The sequence below is a fragment of the Scardinius erythrophthalmus genome (assembly GCF_964197995.2).
Source record: "Scardinius erythrophthalmus genome assembly, chromosome: 1".
Classification (NCBI taxonomy): domain Eukaryota; kingdom Metazoa; phylum Chordata; class Actinopteri; order Cypriniformes; family Leuciscidae; genus Scardinius; species Scardinius erythrophthalmus.
In genome coordinates this window covers 19,874,068-19,898,466 of record NC_138221.1, presented here as the reverse complement: position 1 = coordinate 19,898,466, position 24,399 = coordinate 19,874,068, and the positions used below count along the sequence as shown (strand labels likewise).

General features: G+C 37.1%; 1 protein-coding gene across 1 annotated transcript; it reads right to left on the bottom strand.

Annotated features, from left to right (window-relative positions):
* Positions 1–5,623: 5,623 nt before the first annotated feature.
* LOC308687001 (uncharacterized protein) lies at positions 5,624–24,047 on the bottom strand. Its single transcript, XM_081359185.1, has 4 exons — positions 23,989–24,047; positions 21,191–22,104; positions 11,887–11,980; positions 5,624–5,920 (listed from the first exon to the last, which is right to left on the bottom strand). Exons 1-3 carry the CDS (start codon positions 24,044–24,046, stop codon positions 11,933–11,935), a joined length of 1,020 nt encoding a protein of 339 aa, XP_081215311.1. The 5' UTR covers position 24,047; the 3' UTR covers positions 5,624–5,920; positions 11,887–11,932.
* Positions 24,048–24,399: the final 352 nt, after the last annotated feature.

Sequence of the window (24,399 nt, the reverse complement as noted above, 5' to 3'; positions counted from 1 at the left end):
GTATTCCGTACTTGTACGTTTAGTTAATTTAACAGAAATTAACTGTTCATTTGCTATTATTAAGTACTTAAATAGAGATTGGTCAAAGTTGTGAAACGATCTGCAAAAATTAAAACGGTAAATATACAAACTTTGTATTTGAATTTATGTACTTATTGCATTTTTATACATAACTTCTTAGTTATTTTACACAGAAAAACTATATGTTAAAAGATAATTACTGTAGATAGACAGAGCATTATTATAAAAGAACTTTATGTATGCCTAAGTAGCATAGGTTACTATGATACCCTAACTGACAAAAATGTCGAAAATAAGGCAAAAGGACAATCCAGTGGTGATTTAAGCGGAATCGTAACACATCCGGCACAGCTCCGGTAGGCGGAATCGTTTCACGCACCCGTTACACATCTGTAACGGGATGATCAGGCGGTGCTGGATCGGCGCTGGCACATATCCGCAACAACCCCTAAAAACAGATCAGAAACGGCTTTGGCCCGATGTGCGTTTGGACTCAGGAACGAGTACGTGAGGCGGATACGGGACAGACCCGGTTCTATCGTTTTGCGGTTGCGGCCCTGTTCCGTTACAGCGTCCAGTGGCTATCTGGGCAACTACATAAACACATTGACACACATAAATGTGGCAGTGGCGCAAAAAAGTGGGCATGCGCTATATGCAGCGCATGGGGGGCATCACCATTGGGGCGCCAAAGTGATGGTAAAAAAATTAAATTTATTTATATTTATTTATATTTATATTTAATTTATAATTGTGGGCGCCAAAGTTGCTGCGTACCTCTCTGACACTGTTGCGCCCCTGCTCTTATGGATCTGATTTGTGAGTTAAGGAGGAAATAAATATAATAACTTACTATAGTAGGTGGGAACCACTGCATACATACAAATTTCAGGAGATATTTCATCAAAACATTTGCATATTCCCCTGTAACAGGAATCTTATAATGTGCAAAAAAACTCACTGTGAGTGAAAAGAAAACCATTTAAATTAAATAACTGATCTACCAATATGATGCCACTGTCAAAACAATATTTCAAAAACAATGAAGTTGCAATTGTCTAATTAAGGTTGTATACGAGTGTGAATGTAAGAATAAGTGCAAATATATTACAATAATTTTCTGCAGCTTTAAATTCAGAATACAGGTTTGTGACTATTGTCTAATAGAGTTCAAAGGTACAGCACGCACATCCAAAACAATAAAACTGGGTGCTGGGCAGACAAGTAGTTGCAAAGGTAAACAATGAGTCCGCACACCAGAGAATGCTCCTTAGCGATTTTAATGATTGCTCACCACGTGTAACGTTTCGGGCCCAAGCCCTTCATCAGACATGTCTGATGAAGGGCTTGGGCCCGAAACGTTACACGTGGTGAGCAGTCATTAAAATCGCTAAGGAGCATTCTCTGGTGTGCGGACTCATTGTTTACCTTTGTGACTATTGTCTGCCAGTGCAAATGTCAACATTAAACTTCAGATTTTTATTTTACAGGTTTTCACATCGTAGCTATGAGTGTATTTTCGCGTACAAGTAAGAATATTTATTGTACAAGTTCTCAAATTCACATCTACATGCTCTCGAGTTTTGCTACTCCTTTACCTTCATATTCTTAACTGGGGCTTTTTGTTGGCTGGACCCTAGACTTTATGGTCCAGGGCTGCGTTTCCCAAAAGCATCGTAAGACTAAGTTGATCGTAAAAACGATCGTACGACTGATCTTAATATTACGGTCTGTTTCCCAAAAGCATCGTAGCTTAAGTTGCACTTGAAGATCTTCGTAGATCTACGAGTGCTCTGGAGTAATCGTACATCCTCAAGTTCATCGTAAGAAGACAGATTTATGAGGACACCTGCAGGACAACCGGCAGATTACACCTTTAACTTTATTCAAATGCAATGCGATTATAATATAAGGTTTTGATTGTACTTTATTGTACACTTTATTACTCTTTTTTGTTGTTGGTTAAATGAATGTATAAATTAAATAATTAAAAAGGTCAGAAAACAAAACAAAAAAATAGAAAAAATTTAATCTAATAATTTTAATCAAAATTAAATGAATGAACAAAAAAATAAATAAAAGAAATCCTTTAAATCTGCTAAAAATTGCATCTTTGTTTCGCTCTATCTCCTCTAAAAGGACATTAATTTCATCTTTTTGAAAGGTATCTTTTCGTGTGTGTTTTTTCAGCCATTTTGTCAGTGCCTCCGCCTGTAGGTGCTTTATATAGACTTGTCTTGATTGCTAATCCAAAACAGATGACAATTATTAGGTTAAACGTTCAGAATACGATTCCATATAAGGTTATGTTTCAGAACTTCGCGAATGGACAGCGACTCTTAAGTAGCACGTAGATCGCGTTCTCGCGCGTTCATGTTAAGTGCATTTTTGGGAAACGCTCGTGGAATTGCTGCGAGCGTTCGTAATCTTGCACGTAGAAAGCGCTCTTAAGAGCTAAGATACATCGTTATCGGGAAACCCGGCCCTGGATGGTTGATTTGGGCTGTGGAGTGTGGATTTTGTGTAGAATTATGTTTGAACGAACAATCTGGAAGATTCATTTGTGTTTGTTTATGAAACTGAATAAAAGGATATTCTACACAAAAATACATTTTGTTATTATGGTTAATCATAACTGTTAACTAAATACCCATGTCCCAGCTTTAACATAGCGGGTAGCATTACTGGGGTTACACTACGCTCGCCTGCTAGCCATCAGTGTTGATATAGTGTTGTTTACTGTAGCTTCTGTAAGCTCTCGCTTTTGTAAGACTGTTCACCACCCCTTAAGTTAATTAACTATGTTTTTGTGATCGATTACTGTTTGTATTACCGTAGTTTTCCGACAAATATCATGATTTAATGGTGTATAACATCGTATTTATAATGTATAAGAAAAACACACCCCTGTCAAATCCATTGTGGATGATCCTCTTTTTTTATTAACAATAACATTGTCAGGGTCTGAATCGTAATATTTACACTAGTTCATAGTAATTGTTCTGACTTCATGAAGCCTCATGGTGTGAATGAAACATCAAACTGACTAAATCAAACTCTTTGAAATGTATGATACTGGATATCAAGGGTGAAACTGTTAATAATGTAGACAGACAGCAATCTCATTCAATGTCAGTCATGTGTGGGTAAAATATAGGCATTTAAAAGCTCTATAGAGAAATTAACAACATGGAAAGATTCACAGCTTTCAGAACTAAAATTATTCCTGATTCAAGCAGAAAATAAAGATGGACAATAACAACGAGGTGTTGATATGGAGTAATGAGTTTAATCAATAATTACATGAAGCAAATACAAACATTAAGTAAAAGTGAAAGCAGATCTCTCTCTCTTTACTGACTCATAAGAGCCAAAACATCTCAAGAGAAGAAGAGAAGAAAAGTGTCCAGTTTCAAAGATACATGAAAGTAGGTAACACTTTACAATAAGGTTCATTAGTTAACTAGCCTTAGTTAACATGAACTAAGAATGAAAAATACTTCTACAGCTTTTATTAATCTTAGTTAATATTAATTTAAACATTCACTAATACATTATTAAAATCAAAGGTTGTATTTGTTAACATTAGTTAATGCACTGTGAACTAACATGAACAAACAATGAACAGCTGTATTTTTATTATTGTAACGAATACGACTCTGGGTAAATGTGAATTAGCTCAAGAATATGGGGAATTCTGGGAATATTAATATTTATGACTCATGGTCATAATTCATAAGTCGTATGTACATTTATTTTATCAATTTTCGAGATTACCTTGTTCTGTAACTGGTCTGACCAACCTTTAATTCGTCCAGCGAGTATATGTAAGATCAGTACAGTTAAGAAGAGGTATTCACAAACTCCACTAAAGTTTAGGTTCTGGCCACGAACCTTAAACTTCTGAGTTTATAAATTAAAACTACAGAATGTAGTCTAGAATCGAGCTTGTAGCTTAGATCTTTTAGATTCATTGACTTATAAGGTAGGCATACAGAGACAGTGAAAAGTATTCCATGGATTTTAATAAATGTAAAACTAGAGATTATATGAGCTACAAATGTAAACGTACGTAAAAATGCAAACAATAAACAAACAAACCCTTAACCGAAACAAAACATAAAACATAGCATGATCAGAATGAACTGAAAGAAAGAAAGAAATAGAGAGGAGGGAAAAGCTAGTAATTATTACATACAGAAACCTTGGTTCACGAGACCCCTGGAAAACGACTTTTATCAGCTCAATATAACATTAAGTTACTTGCAGAATTCTGTGCTCTTTCTGGTCAGGCTGAAGCAGGAAGCGGGAAGCGGACAGCGCGGACATGTCCTGTTTCTGCTGGGTCTTCCAGTGCCGCGAAGTTTGAAAAGGCTCACTGAATGTAGTGTTACCGGAAAATCAGATTCATCTCCCGGGATGGGAGAGGTTTAAAGTCTTTGTTGCAAGTGACGCAGCTACGACTCGGACATGTGCTCGCTCAAAAGAGAAGACTAAGGCCTTCTTCAGATGTTCCTTGGAGAAGCGCTGCGCCGGGGAGAAGAGGAGGAAGGGTGAGAGGTCAGGGATGAGAGCGACCGGAGAAGAGGGGAAGTGGGATCAGCGGGATCGATGAGAGAAGAGATCCGGGAAGAAGAGAACGAAGAGTGGGGGTCTCGTCCTTTTAACAGACATCTGTTTTACGCCCTGTTTGTAACAACAGCGAATCAGCTCTCCTGATCTGAAGCGGGAAAAGTTCCTTTGTGTGAAGAAAAACACGCCCCCTTGTACCATATGTCTTATGAGGGAAAGGATTCATACTTAGAAATATGATATTTTACTGGAACAAATGCATATTATTGTACTTTGCAGTCAAGATTCGTCTCCGTGAGATGGAGAGGATTACAGAGATCTCAATTATGACGGGTAAAGATTGGGGAAACATAACGTTACATTTATATGCATAATTACACACAAATAAAGTTTGATTAAACACACAATGAAATGGTCAGTATTTCCGTTATGGCATGTGAAGACACTTGAGAAACATAGGAATACATATCAACATTTTGGTAAAAGTTTTATGGTCTGAGGTAGGGTTACCACAAGACACTATTGAGGAACTTCTTTCATGAACCTTCAGAATTAAAGATTTTACTCTTAGCAACCCACATCTCTATTATAAAGCAACGCTAATCACACACATACATATTGGAAGGTATACATTCAAGAGCCATGTTTCTACATGAAATTGTACTCAAAGGAGGTTTTGTGTGTGTGGGGGTGTGTGTGTGTGTGTGTGTGGGTCATGAGGTTGTAAAGTCACAGGAAGTCCCTGCTGAACTAGGGGGGTTTTACAAGGGATTCTTAAAACAGGGCCCTCGTGACTAAAATGTCCATCTGGGGAACAACAGATTGCAATTTTGACATGTCCAAGCAGACTTAGCGACGCCGTGGACAGACCCGTTGTCTGAAAAGACAACGAAGGATGTGTTTGGAGACAAGGAATTACTAATTGGAACAGCATGTGACCGCATGTCAGGCATTGTCGCTACATTATCTAACTTAAGATTAACTAATTGATAGTTAATGTTAGTTAATATATTAACTAATGTACCTTATTGTAAAGTGTTACCTGAAAGTATATATTTCATTTGCATGAAAGAGTTGAGGTAGAAGAGAAGGTGTTTCTTCAGGACTGAAGCTCAATGAAACTGTTTACCACACTGATCACAGTTAAATGGTCTTTCTTCAGAATGAGAAGCAGAAGTGATTTCAGAGCGAAAGCCTGAGCCGCTTCTTCCCAGTGTGAACTCTCATGTGAATCTTCAGCCTTGATTTATATGTGAAACGGTGACAGATTTACAGGAGACAGATTTTTTGGCTTATTTTTTCCCTTTCTTCTTCACGTCCATCAGGTCTAAAAGAAACATTAAATCAAGTGAGATTTCAAATGAGAGACAAACATGAAATGAAAAGTGAAGCTCAAAGTCAAGATCACTGATGAGTTCAATAATCATTTTAATCCCATCAAATCTGGTCATCAACTGCTGTGCACAATTATGATCTATTTTAATGTCATAAAGATGATTTGTGTTATTAATCACTAGTATGATCATGAAACTCTAGATGACGCAGGTCAGACATGTGATCTGTAAGAAATCACAGTTTCAATGATGCTCGATAAGGAAACATGATGCATTACAAGCTCGGGGTGAAAACTTTTGCACAATCAAGCAACAGAAGATACATGCATGTTTCCCAGAAGACAAATTAAGTCAAATTCAACGATCTTCACATTCAAAATGTTTTACCTAAGGGAAAAAAAACCCGGAATAATTTCTGAAGAACATTGTTCGCATTTTTTATTTTTTTTGCAATGTGCTTATATAACTGTTGAACGTCAGATTGCTATGGCCACTTTTGTACAAACACAATTTTCTCCAAGCAGGTATTTTAGATGGAACAATGGAAATATAAACTTAAACTTCTATAATAAACATTTCAATGGGTAATTTTTGTAAATGCAGCTATTTTTTGTTTTGTGGACTATATGTAAACATCTTTTATTTAAAATATCTTGTTCAGGACAGTACTAAATAAAAAATAACATGCATTTCATATGATCTGGTAGTTCTGCCTATATGTTATCGCCACAGACCAATGATAGTACCAAGGTGTTTACCAGCCAGAGCGAACTTTTCCAAATATTTCGCTTCGGCAAGCAGCTTCGAACTTTCAAAACGAATACAAAACGAACTTTGTTTTGGCCTGATTTTGTTTGAAATGTCACATCAGTTCGTTCTTTCCCACTAAACATTGGACGTCGGATAGACGTGCAGATCATGTCTATATTGGGTCCGTCGGTCCATGACCAATTCTGGACATCTTTTCGACGTCCAAACTAGGTCCACTATTTGGACGTCCAACCATGACCCAACTTGGACGTCATTTTGACGTTCAACATTGGACCTTTGAACTGGGTAATTTTTTTCGACGTCCAAACCAGGTCCACTATTTGGACGTCCAAAGATTACCCAACTTGGACGTTATATTGACGTTCAACATTGGACCTTTTGAACTGGGTAATTTTTTTGGACGTCATTTGGACGTCTATGACAGGTGCAGGAAATTTACATGATTATTTTTTTTTAACGCAATAAACGCCATTTAAAAAAAAAAGTCATGTCATTTTGCTGTGTAGCCTACTGAACCTATTCGCTCCATCCTTGTTTCATGCCAAATCTCTATTTCCTTGTTTAAAATGCGCCGAACCTATTTTTAGCCTAAACGCGATATATCCTCTGGACTAATCAGAATTATCTCACTCTCTCTCGCTCTCTCACCCTCAAATCACTCGCGCGTATCGCGCCAGACGCTAAATTCGCCTCATTCGCGCATTATCAACATGATTAATACATATTCGAATAGGCCTACAGATTATTTATAATTATTTAAGATCATTTTCCAAAAACTCCATTTGATCGTCTCAGCATCAGGTGATAACTGGAGAGGCGTACAAAGGTGTGCTACTGTAGCTCAAACAGTAGTGCATTGGCGTTTGTAACGCTAAGATCACGAGTTCAATTCCCAGGGAAAGCAAGAATAAGGTGTGTGTGTGTGTGTGTGTGTGTGTGTGTGTGTGTGTGTGTGTGTGTGTGTGTGTGTGTGTGTGTGTGTGTGTGTGTGTGTGTGTGTGTGTGTGTGTGTGTGTGTGTGTGTGTGTGTGTGTGTGTGTGTGTGTGTGTGTGTGTGTGTGTGTGTGTGTGTGTGTGTGTGTGTGTGTGTGTGTGTGTGTGTGTGTGTGTGTGTGTGTGTGTCTTTTTTCTTGAGCGCACTGGGCGCGATTATTGTTTGGAAAAGACGCACAGTAGGCTATCTAATAAAACACACGATCCACAGCAAGCCAACCCCGTCTCCTTCCTTCTTCCCACAAACGAACTTTGGACGGACGTCAACATTAGACGTGCGGAAGACGTCGGAAAAAGACGTCATCTGGCGTCACAGTCTGCACCTTCAAGGGGAGCAAAATTGGACGTGCAAAAACGACGTAGAAAATACGTCGTTTCGACCTGTCTATGCGCAGTGGGTTGGTTAGTTTGAAGTATAACAGGGCCTTTACACTGTTTCAACCTGAACTGAATCAACACCTAACTGACTTTAGAGGAACAATGAAACTATCTGACGGGAATTTAACTGAGCTGATCTTTGACGGCACTGTTTTCTGCAGAGCTGCTTTATAGCTAAACTGAACTAATATAATAATTGATGATCTTTCCCATGGACCTGAACTGACTTCAGCTGAACAATAACACCATTTTCTTTTTAGAGCTGCTCTACAGCAGAATTGAACTGTTTGTATCACTGAATTATTATTTTTGTCCTGCTGATCACTGTAAAGCTGCTTTTGTATCTGTACTGTATGAAGCGCTACAGAAATGAAGGTGTAACGACACTGACAGTCCATCCGGCAGATGTTCTGAATTAGCGAATCCTTATTGTTTCTCTCATGCTAAAACACCTATGAGCATATACCCAGAAAGCCCTAATTGACTAGCTTTCTGACACAAGTGTCTACAAGCAGGCCCTGGTTAATGTTTTACACGACTTAATGAAGTCAACGAACAGACCCCTGTTGTTATCAACTGTCACCGGACTGGGGAAGAACAACTGCCTACTGTGTCTAACGTTTGTTCTTTGTGAACTGACGACAAAGACTGACTGCTTTCACTTCCGATCTCATCTCTCATCCTTCTCTCTCTCTCTCTCTCTCTCTCTCTCTCTCTCTCTCTCTCTCTCTCTCTCTCTCTCTCATCCTTTTCTGTCATTCTATCTTTCTCTAATTCTTATCATTTTGTTCTCTCTCTCACTGTTATTCGTTATCTTGTATTGTTTAACTGTATTTTATGTACATAGACATATAATCCGTGTGTATTGTGTAGTTTGATATATTCCTTAGTTCGATGTATTAGTCCAATTATTAAATTCCATATGTCCTTGATTGACTCTGTTTTAATTGCCCATGTTACTAAGTCACTGAAATGTTCGATCTTAGCTATATGCTTTATCTTGGTACGATTTAAGTAAACTAATTTTACAAACACCGAGAGTTGTCTTTTCAAGGCCTGGAAAAGATACTCTTTCTTGTGTTTGTAAGAAGGATAATTTTCCTTGAGAGTTAAGTTAATCTTACATTTAATGTTTGCTGGACAAACAGATTGTTTGATATTTAAATTAATTCCATTAAAGGGGTCATATAATGCCATTTTTGTACAAGCTAATATGATTCTTTAGGGTCTAAATTAAAAGTTTGTAATATACTTTAATTAAAAATTCTCATTAGTATTGTAAGAAAACACTAATTTTACCTGGTCAAAAACAGCTCTGTTTTCAGCACGCCGTTTCAGTGCATGTGTCTTTAAAGGGGTCATATAATGCCATTTTTGTACAAGCTAATATGATTCTTTAGGATCTAAATTAAAAGTTTGTAATATACTTTAATTAAAAATTCTCATTAGTATTGTAAGAAAACACTAATTTCACCTGGTCAAAAACAGCTCTGTTTTCAGCACGCCGTTTCAGTGCATGTGTCTTTAAATGATAATGAGCTTTGCTCACCCCGCCCCTCTGTTCTGTGCGTACACCGTTTCTAACACAATAACCACGCGTTGTTCATTATAAACGTGGGATTATGAATTATATTGAGAACGTCGTACATAGAAAACATGCCGTAATGTACCTGAGTATAAACCTTAGATGCATTCATCATGAAGCGTGCAGCAAGGTTTGCAAATTTGCAAAGATTAATATAAATATTAATATAAAGGTTAATAAAACATCACACTCACTTCTGGAGGTTCAGCAGGAACACGTTGGTACCGATCCGTTTTTTCTCGTTTGTAAAGCTGTCTGGTGTGAAATGATTCAGCAAACAGGAAAGCAAAGATGATCGTGGGGAATCCCCGTGAGGGAATCCCCGCGTCAATCCTTTGGGCATATCCCTTCAAAAACAAAACTCAGCCACTGCATCTTCAACTGTTCGGATTTAGGAACATCAAAATGACTGCTGTGTTCCTTGTTACACCGAAGAACAATCGCAGACGCCATTCTGCTCATAGACAGCGCTCCAGTGAGGGTATCAACAATGACGCGCGGACTATGATTGACAGCTCGCTCACGAGCGAGGGCGGGTCTGTGTTGAAACGCTGCTGCTGTCAATCACAATCGTGGGAGGGGCGTCCGACCGTGTGACGTCACACGGTCGAACGGCTTGATTTCAGAGAGGGTCAAACATAAGGAGATTAAAAAAAAACCACTGGATGGATTTTTATCATTTTATGATGGTTGTGTACAGGCACTGCCAACACACATTTCAGTACAATCAACTTGTAAAAGTGCATGTACCATTATATGACCTCTTTAAATGATAATGAGCTTTGCTCCCCCCGCCCCTCTGTTCTGTGCGTACACCGTTTCTAACACAATAACCACGCGTTGTTTATTATAAACGTGGGATTATGAATTATATTGAGAAGGTCGTACATAGAAAACATGCCGTAATGTACCCTGAGTGTAAACCTTAGATGCATTCATTGTAAAGCCTGCAGCAAGGTTTGCAAATTTCGCATAGATTATTATAAATACTAATATAAAGGTTAATAAAACATTACACTCACATTTTTTGGAGGTTCAGCAGGAACACGTTGGTACCGATCCGTTTTTTTCTCGTTTGTAAAGCTGTCTGGTGTGAAATGATTCGTGCAAACATGAAAGCACAGACGATCGTGGGGAATCCCCGTGAGGGAATCCCTGCGTCAATCCTTTGGGCATATCGCTTCAAAAACCAAACTCAGCCACTGTTTCTTCAACGGCTCGGATTTAGGAACATCCAAATGACTGCTGTGTTCCTTATTACATCTAAGAACAGAACACCACAAACGCTTAGACGCCATTCTACTCCAGCATATCAACAATGGCGGACTACTATGACGACGGCTGTCACAGCTCACTCAGGGCGGGTCTTGTGTTGCAACACAGCTGTCAATCACAATAGCGGGAGGGGCGTACGATCTTATGACGTCACAATATCGAACGGCTTGATTTCAGAGAGGGTCAAACATATAAGGAGATTAAAACAAAACCACTGGATGGATTTTTATCATGATAGGATGGTTGTGTACAGGCACTGCCAACAGACATTTCAGTGCAATCAACTTGTAAAAGTGCATGTACCATTATATGACCCCTTTAAAGTTATCCCATAACTTCGAGCTGAAATAAGACTATTGATGTATTAATGACGAACCATAACCCGTTATGGTAATCATTCATATATCAATCTAGTTCAGCTGCGATAAATTAATGTAACTGTAATATGCAAAATATTAATCATATTCATGATTAATTATTAAAATTCCCTATAGATCATTTGAGCTAATATTAATATTAATGTACAACCCATTGTTGCTACAAAGGTGACTTGACTTGTTTACTACACACTAAAAGCTGATTGGCCAAGGTTGTTTCCGTAGCCAATGAGCTTGCTTGCTCAATATTTAAATACTTTGGTTCAATGTTTATGGTAAATTGGTCAAAAAAGGTGAAATACAGTTGAAATATTGACAGTTGATTTATTAACAGGTGATTATTCAGGAGAATAAAGTCTCATAGGAATCCACTGTTTCTATTCTAGTCTCAAATTTATATAAGATGTCAAAAATCTAAAAAGTTAAAGAAAAAAAATAATCAATTAACTTTTTTTTTTTTTTTTTTTTTTTGTATTTATCATGTTTTTATTCTCAGCCTGAAACAATGTAAATCTAGTGAGCATCAGCATGTTCTTCGGCATGATGATGAATGAATGAAGAATCAAGAATAAACACCAACCTCTTTGTTCTTCAGTATCATGATGTTTCATTCTGCAGGTTCTTGATCACAGGCGTTCTCTCCATCCTCTCCTTCCAGATGCTTTCTGGTAATTCTGCCAAAAACAAACGAGTTTCATTTTTTTATGTTTTGATTCAAGCTAAACCTTCAGTTTGTGTTGTTCAAAACTTTAAGTAGGATTGGGATAACTTTCACAAACATAATGTTATGAAACTTTAAAATTGGTCAAATAATACAATGTTTATATGTAGTATAAACCATAAAACTTAAAATAATAGCCGAGTCCCAAATAGAGGCCCGTCTCGTTTACACGCCTGGTGTGGGCTACAGGTCTGGATAAATAAAGGCTGGTTTCAGATAGAGGCCTGGTCTGTTTTTTAGTTTCGGGTCTTCTAAAACCCGTCAGATCGTCTGTTTAAGCCAGTTCTATGGAGCAGATTGCGCACACAAGAAAGCCCTGCGCATCTGGGCGGGAACTGTTAGCGCAAGCAAGGTAGGCAGAGGGGAGGCGATGAGGAAGCGACAAAGAGGAGGAATTCGCCAACTTGTAGTTGAGGATCGGGGTGATGATGATAGTGATGAATAGGGTCCTTTTGTATCAGATGATTGCAGTTGTTTTACAGGGTAGCCTTCATTCTTTCTTGTTGATGCGTTTCGCTCGATGTTGTTTTAAGCCCCCAATGGCTCCTTAGAGGCAGCTAACCCAACCCTCAACCTTAAACCTACCCATCCCCTCGCTGCCTGGAAGGCACCGTTGGGGGCTTAAAACACCAAACACCATGTGTTTCGGGCAACTAGTTCATAAGCTTGATGGATATTACCGGTAACTTGTATTGTTCATCCCATGGCTATCACATCATTTAGTTTTTTTATGCTGCCAATAATCTAAAGAGGGTCGCACACTGTACGAGAAGCACAGCGCCGCGTCGCGTCTATGACAACTCGAGGTATCGCACAATGGACGGTCAGTTTATGGCCAGCAATATTGTTGTTTAAGGATATTATGGAATTAAGATCATGTCTGTACTATGTTATGATTGTACTGTACAATTAAATACAATCGTTGCTTAGTCTGCAGTCTGAAATCACTTTACCTCAGAGCGTCCGTTAACTGAATGAATTGAGAATATCACCGGAAAATCCGATAACATCAGCAATTTTCATTCAAGCAGCTGATTTATGTAAATGAGTGTAAAACTGAATGTATATTGGAGCACAGGGTGAAGTCAGTACATACATTAACAACAGACAATGTACAGTCATAGAGAATAATGTGTTGGAATTTTAAAGACATTCAGAAATATAGTAGGCTAATTCTTACATTAACTGATCTGTTAAACACAAACACAGATTTGGTAACCTCCTACTGTCATGCTCATCTCAACACTAAATAAAAGGCCTGTCTCATATAGACGCCTGTCTCAAATACAAGCCGGTGCAGTTTGGCGATTTGGGAAAATAAAAGCCTGGGCTATTATTTCAAGTTTTACGGTATATTTTGTAATGGATTTGTTTACATTGTAGTGATCAAGTATATAAAGACATGATGTGAGATTAGGGCTGCACGATATATCGAAATTATCAAAACATCGCAAATGTACATATCACAGTGGCTTGCGATATCTGAATGATTTTAATAGGATACTTCAAAATATTGCAAATAGTTAAAGTTTTAAGTCAACGCAAATAGCAGAAAATAGAATGGGCACGCAGCTGATACACACTGATCACACGTGTGCGGCTTCTCTCTGCTGTAGATCCTCTCATGTTTTTTTCAGATTTGCTGAACGTCTAAATCTCTTGTCACAGTGTGAACACTTGTATGGGTTTTCTCCAGTGTGAATGGTGCAGTTTTAAACTGGAATGCTATTTTAAGTAAGAATTAGTCCTATGGTATTTGTCCTATTGTTTGTAGTAAAAACATAACTAATAACTAAAAATATAACTAATTGTCAACCTCTAGTTTTAAGGTGTTTTGTTCAGGTGTTGATATAACTAGGCTATATATTACCAATGTGACCAAAGAGTTGTTGGAATTACAGTTGCAACATCTCATAATGTACCTTAGACCGAGTAGCGTATCACTGAGAAACGTCCTGCTCAAGTCGTCCTTGCGATGGAGGTTCAGGTTGAATAGCTAGGCCTAGTTCTTCCAATTATAGTTGTCAAAAGTACCGACTTCGGTGCCAAGTCGTTGTTTAACCCCCTGAGGTCGGCTATCGCGCCGGCGCGATAGGCTCGTTTTTTTCCGTATGAGTGCAAAAAAAAATAAAAAAAAATAAAAAAATTATTTTTATCTTATATGCTTGTGTTGTACATCAATCGATCCTGTTTAGTGTGTATTTTTTTTGTGTATGCTCATAATAAAAACAAAGTGTTGTGCTTTTCGCCAAATAAAGAAAAATAAACATGATGCGAGTTCTGCCTACTCTCCGTCAGTGAAGTCAATTCTGAAACGCAACGTAAAACGTAAACAAAATCTTAAAAGGTCATTATGAGCCTTCTCTTTAAATAATTTTATTATGCTTTATTAGTGACACATTTGGGAAGAGAATATATTCCAAATCTGAAAATACAGTATGAGAACAATTAACTGCACAATTACTAGAAATGTTTACCTTGGATATTGTACAATTTGCAAGCACAATTTGTGGAAAAAACAACAAACCAGTTATATATTGTCCTTGCATTCTTGTGGCTCAGTCACACACCTGAATGAAAGGCTCATTACGTATGCAGCCTCATTATGCGGGCCCCATTGACTCCACATGTGTGAATCACGCCCACCCGCATATGGCCTTTCCAAACAAAAAGTGTTTTACAAGATTTAAATCAATGTATTGTGTTATGTGAATGATTAGGCAGGATGATTTTCACATAATTTAGAAGAAAAAATTCTAGGCAACGTCATCCATTAGTCAAAAGTCTTATTTACATATATTTAGAATGTGTTTTATGGCCTTATTTCAGAAACTTTAGTTTTTTGTTTTTGAAAAAACCATGCATAAACATTATTCTATCAAAAATACAAACATGTACATGCAAGTTGTTCACATATTATGGTAGCCCTGTTTGTGCTAAATAGAGTGAATTTACACCTTTGCCATTAATATGTTTATAAGCAACTGAAAAAAGCACACATGTCAGGGCATGTCAGAACATCTCAAGGACCCCAAAACACCCTCAGACCCCAGAGGGTTAAAGGGGTGGTTGATTATAATTTCACTTTTCTAACTATAGTTAGTGTGTAATGTTACTGTTTGAGCATAAACAACATCTACAAAGTTACAACGCTCAAAGTTCAAAGCAAAGGGAGATATTTGCTTTTAAAGAAATTGCTTTTTAAGGACTACAGCAAATGGCTGATAGAGACTACACAAGCTTCCTCCCAGGTTAGTGACATCACTAACCCTAAAATTGTCATAAACCCCGCCCCCTGAAAACGATTTATAGATTATGATGACAGAATATGCTAATCAATGACTGGAAGATAACTACACATATAAACTACATAAATTAATCAACTAACCATTCAGAAATGTCCTGTTGCTTCTACATGTTGTCACTTATTCTAGAGTCTCTTCATCTTTGTCTGAATCCGGTTTGAACATACAAGTCTAAAAGTTTTTGAAATTTTCAGTGCATGTCTGTGTGAGTGAAATATAGCGTCTGGACCAATCAGACACACACAAATTATGAATTTATTTAATGAATAATCCAGCAAACTCACTCTTCCAACAAATGCCTGTGAAACTTCCCCCAAAAACTAACATCCCAAATGAAGCTATCACACTGGCAAAACATGGAAGAGAAATAAACTCTGTAATCCTATATATTCTATATAACCACTTGAGAAATGTGTAAACATGTATCTAATTTTCCCATCTCATGATTTTCCTTTTATGTGGTGTGGCTTTTGTATTCTTGTAAACTCTATTGGGTTAATGTTTCAGACTTTGCATATTATGGTTAACCAAAATCATATATGTGTGGCATGTTTGGTCTCTATAAAATCAAATCTTCGTCTCCTATTTGTTAATTTAAATTACATTTTGCTAACTTTGTGACGCATTAGTATTATAAGAATCTTAAAGATTCTTTTCTTAAACACCCAATGAAAGTACATATTCAAATGCCCTGCTAGAACACAATGGGTTGTAAAAATTTCCCTCCAAAGGGAAATCATCTCATTGGCTCACACACCTCCAGAGGTTGTGCCATCTTCACGCTTTTATAGATCAGCTTTTAGCTCTCTCTCTTACTCCTGTACTGGAATGCTGACGTGAAGAAGATGCTGAACTAGAAGTTTCTAAGGACCCACCAAGCTTGTGCCAGGCTGCGGCCTTGTCTTTCCATTCACCAAAGATACTCTGAAAACCACTGGTTCTCTCTCATCAAGACAACATCAGCAGAGATCAACTGGAGCCTCAACAAATTGCATCAGAACAGTTTAATTCAAATGGGCGAGACATGCAAGTATCAAACTTAGTCTCATTATTTGATACATTAAGTATCCTTAACCCTTTTAAAGAAGGGCGTGTTAGAACTAAACTGATGGTTTGCTCAAGGCTGTTGATCTGCTGAATTTCAAACAATGCTATAACTTCTTGCTTTCCTGTATTCTGCTTCAGCTCTCTTTCCCTTGGCAAACTGTATGCATGTATGTGTGTGTATGTTAGAGTAGTTTAAGTGTTTAGACTAGTTAATAAAATCTTGTTCATTTCACACGTAAAGTTGTCCGTGTCTCAAGCTCATAATTGGCGTCACTAATCATATCGATTTTTGCTACTTGCTCTTAGCAGTACTGTAAATTAAGAAAGATATTTCCCATGCCCTGGAAATGTACATTTCTTAGAGTTAATAAACAATTAATCCTGAGTGTTCACGGGACAAACAGGCTAATTGATTGTTGTTTTAGGTCTATCCAATTGCGCCCAGAGGCATTTGAGCGACGTCCGTTGGTGACGCCCCTTTGGAAATGAGTTATTAATGAAGCTTTGCCAGACCATAACTCAGTTACTACTGAGAATGGTCTGGTTTTAACCAGGCTAGTCTGATCCATAAACTCTTTCACACCCTTGTATTATCATCAACATACACAGTGAATTACACAAAACACTCATTACAACTAACAGCAAACAAATATACACACCTTTTCAGGGGGTGCTTAATAAACTGGTAAACTTCATATCCACAAAACAACTCTGATGAACTGAATTAAAGTGCGCGCTCTCCCTTGCATTTCTGCTGTGACCAGTATCGCTCCGGAGACTGTAAGCTGGATCACAAACAGTTGTTACAGATCCATCCTCGAGTAACAACGAGAGTAAATGACGACTGCTATGTTCATTCTTACATCCAGCAACAAAACATCTCAATCGGGGTGGGTCTATGCTAAAACTGCAGTGTCAGTCAACAGTTGTGGGAGGGGCTTGTGCAAATCTACTCATTTTGCCCCGAATCTGAGAACGGGTTGTTCTGAGACAGTACTTATCAGAGGTGGGAGTAAGTCACACATGAACAAGTCACAAGTCTCAAGTCTTAACCTTCAAGTCTCAAGCAAGTCCAAGTCAGTTTTGTGAAAAGCAAGTCAAGTCAAGTCAAGTCAAGTCAAGTCAAGTCAAGTCACTGCTTTATGTCAAGCAAGTCAAGTCAAGTCAAGTCGTAGCTTGGGTCACAAGTCACTGGCAAGTCATACAAACGTTTGATGATTTCACTGAATTTATATATTAAAATAAGTTAAAACTACATAAGTTGTGGACTATGGTTTTATTTGAAACATTTTTTTAAATATGCATTTCCACATGCTGAGTGGTTAAAAATCTAAAAAAAGAAAAAAAGAAATAAAATTTCAAACTACATAGCCTAAAATGTAAATGTAATTGAAATTAGGACAACATTAAATATGCCTCAAACATTGCAGTAGACCATTAAAAGATATTAAATAATTCACAATTCAAGTATAATTGTTCCTATGTCACCAAATGGCATTCTTCAAACTGGCATCCCCTTTATGGAACATGAACACATCCTTAACAACAAGTTAGATCTTTCCTTTTTAACAAAAGAATAACAAGAAGAAAAAAACAGTAATAATTTAATTTACACAAAACTTACACCTGTCAATCAGGTGGATTGACTATTGTACATTATTAATCTGTGTGAGTGATTTATTAATATTTGTGAATGATACACATCATTCACAAATATTAATAAATCACTCACTCACACAGATTAATAATGTACAATAGTCAATCCACCTGATTGACAGGTGTAAGTTTTGTGTAAATTAAATTATTACTGTTTTTTTCTTCTTGTTATTCTTTTGTTAAAAAGGAAAGATCTAACTTGTTGTTAAGGATGTGTTCATGTTCCATAAAGGGGATGCCAGTTTGAAGAATGCCATTTGGTGACATAGGAACAATTATACTTGAATTGTGAATTATTTAATATCTTTTAATGGTCTACTGCAATGTTTGAGGTATATTTATTTTTCATGCTTTAATGTTGGCCTAATTTCAATTACATTTACATTTTAGGCTATGTAGTTTGAAATTGTATTTCTTTTTTTTAGATTTTTAACCACTCAGCATGTGTGGAAATGCATATTTAAAAAAATGTTTCAAATAAAACCATAGTCCACAACTATATAAATTCAGTGAAATCATCAAACGTTTATATGACTTGCCAGTGACTTGTGACCCAAGCTACGACTTGACTTGACTTGCTTGACATAAAGCAGTGACTTGACTTGACTTGACTTGCTTTTCACAAAATTGACTTGGACTTGCTTGAGACTTGAAGGTTAAGACTTGAGACTTGTGACTTGTTCATGTGTGACTTACTCCCACCTCTGGTACTTATGATTTATGGGGATTAAAAGTACTAAGTGGAATTTTATCAATATAGGGTAGTTGTGTACACACACTGCACTGTTAGCCCTTACTGTAAAAAAAGGACAATATCATACCATTTTCCATTAAAACAGTAATATACCGTAGAAAATAAAACTAGCCTACAGGAATATATTGTGAATTAACAGTGCTCAAAGTCGACACTCAGAGGCTGTTTTCCCAATCACACCCTATATCCTCAATCACTATTCCCTACATTAGTTCACTAATATAGTCCACTTGAATGAAAAGAAGTGAGTGAATTGAGACACTGATGAACACCTGATAAGCAGAATCACTGAAGGACAGAGAAACAAGAACAGAAAAAAGAGAAACACAAAAACTACAACTGACTTCCAGTTTACAAACCAGTTTAAAATTATTTCTTTCATACATGTACCAAAGTTCTTGTTGAGAATGAACAGAGATTTAGTTAATAATAAAGTTTGTTGTCACCATAATGGAGATCAGTATTTGCTTTAGTTGGTCTCTTGTCCCTTGACTTCTTACCATTCACCTCTCTCTGACTGCTGTAACAGTGTGTTTATAAAACACATTTGTTATGGCAAGAAAAAGTCAAGAGAAAAGTCGTCAGGTGTTAATAGCTGATGTGATAATGTCATAATCATTCTGAGCCTGTCTGATTTTCTGTTTTTACTGTTACTTCTGTATATAAGCTTTGAACTTATGGGCATTTCATATGATAATCTACAACATGCAAACCAGCAATATTTCTGTAATCAAGTTTTCTGAAGAATATTGAAACCGTATAGTGCATCAAAACATTTTTTAGCTCTTGCTTAGCTCACACACACACACAGACATCAACAATCATCATATAAATCTCAACAATGGTGACGATCAAAAGTTTCATGTCGCAATGCATGCTGGGTTCTGGCATAGTATAAAACTCCCAGCATGCACTTCTGCATGAATAAATATGTTATTAAAATGTTATAAAAAATTGCCACCATTGTTGAGATTCATTTGCTAATTTGTGATATCTCTGTGTTTCTACAAGACAGTGTAGCTCTGTTAATTTTGGTTATACATGATGTGTTAAAAAATTAGTAATTTTAATTAATTGCTGTGGTTTCACAGTGGTGCTAATATAACTAAACTCTGAATGAGTGAAAATTACTTCCTTAGTGAGTGAACAGGCAATATGATAATGCTGTCACCATAATCAACATAACCTCAATCATTTACCAACTGTGTGTGTGTACAAGTGTGACTTGCAAAAACACAGCTCAAGCAGAAAAAAACATAAACTAATGTTTTAGCATCAGCATCCCAACTAAAGCAAGCACTGATCTCTATAATGGTAACTTCAAACAAACATTTTCAATAAAACATCTCAATAACAACTTCTGTAGATGTATGACAGAAATAAAGTCATACTGGTTAATAATAAGTGTAATAATATGTAATGGCTGGAAGTCAGTTGTAGTTCTTGTGTTTCTCTATTTTCTGTTCTTGTGTTTCTCTTTTCTTCAGTGATTCTGCTTGTTAACAGAAGGTGTTCATCACTAATGCTCAACAATCACTTACATATTCCCTTAATTATCTCACTGCAACACTGCATCAATGTTACTTTTTACTCTTTGTAGTGTGGATTTCCCTGTGGGGTTGAAGGGGTTAACAGTGTAAGATAAAAAGACACACCTACAAAATGTATTTTAACAGTAATAAACTGTAAGTTATAAAACAGGTTTATACTGGCAACACTGTTGCCAGTATTTTACTGTAAAATCTATTTTTTTGGGTCACCATTGTGCAGAAGAGTAGAGCCTGTGCTTCAGTCCAGGAGAAGATCTACAAACATTGATGATATGCTGCATGTTGCTTTATTTAACAGGCGGTGACTGTGAAGTTGCTGGTCCAGTGGGAAATTTTTATGTACAAAAGTTTTTTGTGGTCTCAAATGAAATAAGTTCATAATTATACTTTGGTCGCGTTAATGATGCATTATACCTTTTAGTTAATACATTTAAATGACAGTTGGTCAATTTAAAACAGTCGGTTTCTGCAAGTGAAATTACTTTTAACTCAGTTTTTAATTTAGAGCATTTTTACTGTAGATTACAGTAAATAACTGTAAAATTAACAGTAAATTACTGGCAACAGTGTTGCCAGTATTTTACTGTAAAAAAACCCGGTAAGGTCTAACAGTGTGCCAAGACACATTTATGTTCAAACACCATGTAAAAGTGAATTTTGCATAATAGGAGCCCTCTATTTAATATCACACAACCCTATGTGAGATCAACCAACAAAATGTGCAGGCGCTCATTCTGGCTGATAAGAAACTAACGAGTCTGTTTCTCAACACATAAAGATGAACTACTCACTGTGATTTCAGACTGTGATTGTTTTTCATATGAGTGAATATAGAAGATAACTGAACAAACCTCTGCATGGTTCTTCTTGTGTATCTTCAGTTCACTTTTAAAGACGAAACTCTTTCCACACTGATCACAAGTGTGCGGCTTCTCTCCAGTGTGGATCCTCTCATGTGTTTTCAGACTTATTAACTGATTGAATCTCTTGTCACAGTGTGAACACTTGTAAGGTTTTTCTCCAGTGTGGATCCTCTCATGTGTTTTCAGATTTGATGAGTGACTGAATCTCTTGTCACAGTGTGAACACTTGTAAGGTTTTTCTCCAGTGTGAATTGTCTGGTGCAGTTTTAAATTCTGTGCTGTAGTAAAAGTCTTCTCACACTCAAAGCACATGTACTCTCTCACACCAGTGTGAATTCTTTGATGTACTTGTAAATTATACAGCAGTGAAAAACTCTTTCCACACACAGAACATGAGTGAGACTTCATCTTCATATGAACTGTCAGGTGTGCCTTCAGGTCTGATGCACTAAGAAATGTTTTGCTGCATTGATCACATGTGAAAATTTTCTCTCCAGTGTGGATCCTCATGTGAACCTTAAGTTGTCCTGATTGTGCGAAACTCTTCCCACATTGATCACATGTGTGAGGCTTCTCTCCAGTGTGGATCATCATATGAACATTAAGGTGTCCTGATTGTGTGAAGCTCTTCCCGCACTGATCACATATAAACGGCTTCTCTCCAGTGTGAACTCTCATGTGACGCTCAAGACTTTGTTTGCTTAATAAACTCTTTCCACACTGAGTGCAGGTAAAAGATTTCTTGGCTCTTCTTTTCTTTAAAAATGTATTTTTAGTCTTTGAGCGACTGAAGGGTTTTTCTCCAGGTTTGACATGATGTTCCTCCTCCACTTCACTCAGTTCTTCACTCTCCTCCTTCACTTCACTCAATTCTTCACTCTCCTCCTTCACTTCCATCAGGTCTGAAATGAAAGAAAATGTTTTAATTTTCAGCATATACAAAATAATTCAAAGATATATATATATATATATATATATATATATATTAGGGGTGGAATGGTACACAGAAGTCACGGTTCGGTTCATACCTTGGTTCAGACATCACGGTTCGGTATGAGTTCGGTACAATGGTGGGAAAAGCAAAACAAAAATGCAGAAGGCTTGTGCATGTCTCAGGCTGTACCACCAAAGGAAAATAAATTAGTTTTATTAATAAAGTAAAGGCATAGAACCAGTTTATTTGTAGTGCACTGACAATAGTATATAATTAGTTTATTAATTACATTAATAAAAAGACAAAAATACCTTGAGATATGTTTGGTAATTATACCTGAATGAATAGAAAATTAATTTGCTACATTTCAGATTAATATATTTGCTTTCCTTTAAATTTTAATTAACAGTAACTTAAACACTTTGCAGTTTGAATGAAGTCCTGCATAAACAAAATGACAGAGTATGTTGTTATGTTTCCACTGTTCAATCGCGCCCCACACACACACACACACACAAATAAAGAGCTGGTAAGTCTCGCCCCTTCCACAAAACCCCAAGTGGACCTCTACGTTGAAAAATCGTCAATGCAAGTGAATGGGAGAAAATAATTATTTCTGGTCCCGTTTGAATTGTGCCATGAATGTGAACATATGTTGTTTGTGAATTTTTTATATAATCTTTCATGTTACGAGTTTGACAGTATATGGTATGATTCTTCGGCTAGCAGTTGTGGAAAAGACATAACGAGAAAGACTACATGTCGCCTATGTGACGTCACCCCATAAAGTTGACTTACCCGTGGTTTTCACCAACCTCAATGATTTTGTCCTCTCCCTGAAAGAAGGCGGTGAAGTGCACCAAAGACAGCCATGTTTAGCGGGATCCGTGAGCTAGTGTCTGTGTGCGAGTGGTGGTGACGTTTCAAACGCGTCGAAAGCAGCATAGAGTTGTAGTCCACAAAGTGCTCTCCCACAAAGTCTACACGTATCAAACTTCTACCCGCTAAATTGTAGCATTCTTTACACGAAAAGTTCTTTTAAAAAAATTCACAGACAACATATGTTCACATTCATGGCACAATTCAAACGGGACCAGAAAATAATTATTTTCTCCCATTCACTTGCATTGACGATTTTTCAACCTAGAGGTCCAGTGGGGTTAGCGGAAGGGGCGGGACTTACCAGCTCTATAAGTAAACACTTTGCGACTTTTCGATCGTGCCCCCCCCCTCTCTCTCTCTCTCTCTCTCTCTCTCTCTCTCTCTCTCTCTCTCTCTCTCTCTCTCTCTCTCTCTCTCTCTCTCTCTCTCTCTCTCTCTCTCTCTCTCAGTCACACTCACTCACTCACTAGCCTGTTCAGAGCTAAGGCAGGGCTACAGATTAGGTGTCCCTAAAGAAGCCGCGTATCTAACAGTAATTCCGCATTACATTAATTAATTTGCATGCGAGTTTTATTTATTTTTATACCGTGTATTCTCCGTGTAAATGTATGCACCGAACCGTGACGCCCATACCGTTTCGGTTCAATTGAATACATGTACCGTTCCACCCCTAATATATATATATATATATATATATATATATATATATATATATATATATATATATATATGAGAGAAAGAGAGAGAGAGAGAAATGATGTCCAAAATTTTGGTAAAATGGCTGTGAAAAATGTGAACCAGATTTAAACGTTGACTATCAATATGATCATTTCATAAACTTCGCTTTACTGACCATTTTTGAAAACCAAAAATGAAACTGTTTGTACCATTTCATAGTTTAACTGTTTATCTAAATGTGATGAAGTGCTTGAATGTTTTTAACATGAATGAATGAAGAATAAACACCAACCTCTTTGTTCTTCAGGATCTTCAGTGTGTTTCAATCTGCAGCAGGCACGTGCACACATAGACATCAAAGGGGGCTTGAGCACCTGCCCTTTTTATTCCTGGAGAGAAAGTGCCCTTTTTTCTGGGGTGCTTTTTTTCTATTTTTGAAAAATAATATATATTCCTGTTTGCGCACAGCTTCCCTGTCAAACAAATATATTTATTTAATTAATTAATAATAATTTAGCCGTAAATAAAATGACCCACATGATGACCTTTCACCTCATTCCTCACGCTGCACGCACATTTTTTTTTTTCGCGCGGCTATGCGCACTACCAGAGGATGTCTTCAAATCTGCGGCTGCTGGTAAGTGGCGTTTCATTCTCAGCGAAGTGATTTTGATGTTCGTTTACTTATTATTATTTTACAAGG

Excerpts from the sequence above, each read along its gene's own strand:
- LOC308687001 (XM_081359185.1), bottom strand. The coding sequence starts at position 24,046 with ATGTGTGCACGTGCCTGCTGCAGATTGAAACACACTGAAGATCCTGAA. Across the intron at positions 22,105-23,988 it reads AGATCCTGAAGAACAAAGAG|ACCTGATGGAAGTGAAGGAG; the intron begins GTTGGTGTTTAT and ends CTTTCATTTCAG. Across the intron at positions 11,981-21,190 it reads ACAAGAAGAACCATGCAGAG|AATTACCAGAAAGCATCTGG; the intron begins GTTTGTTCAGTT and ends TGTTTTTGGCAG.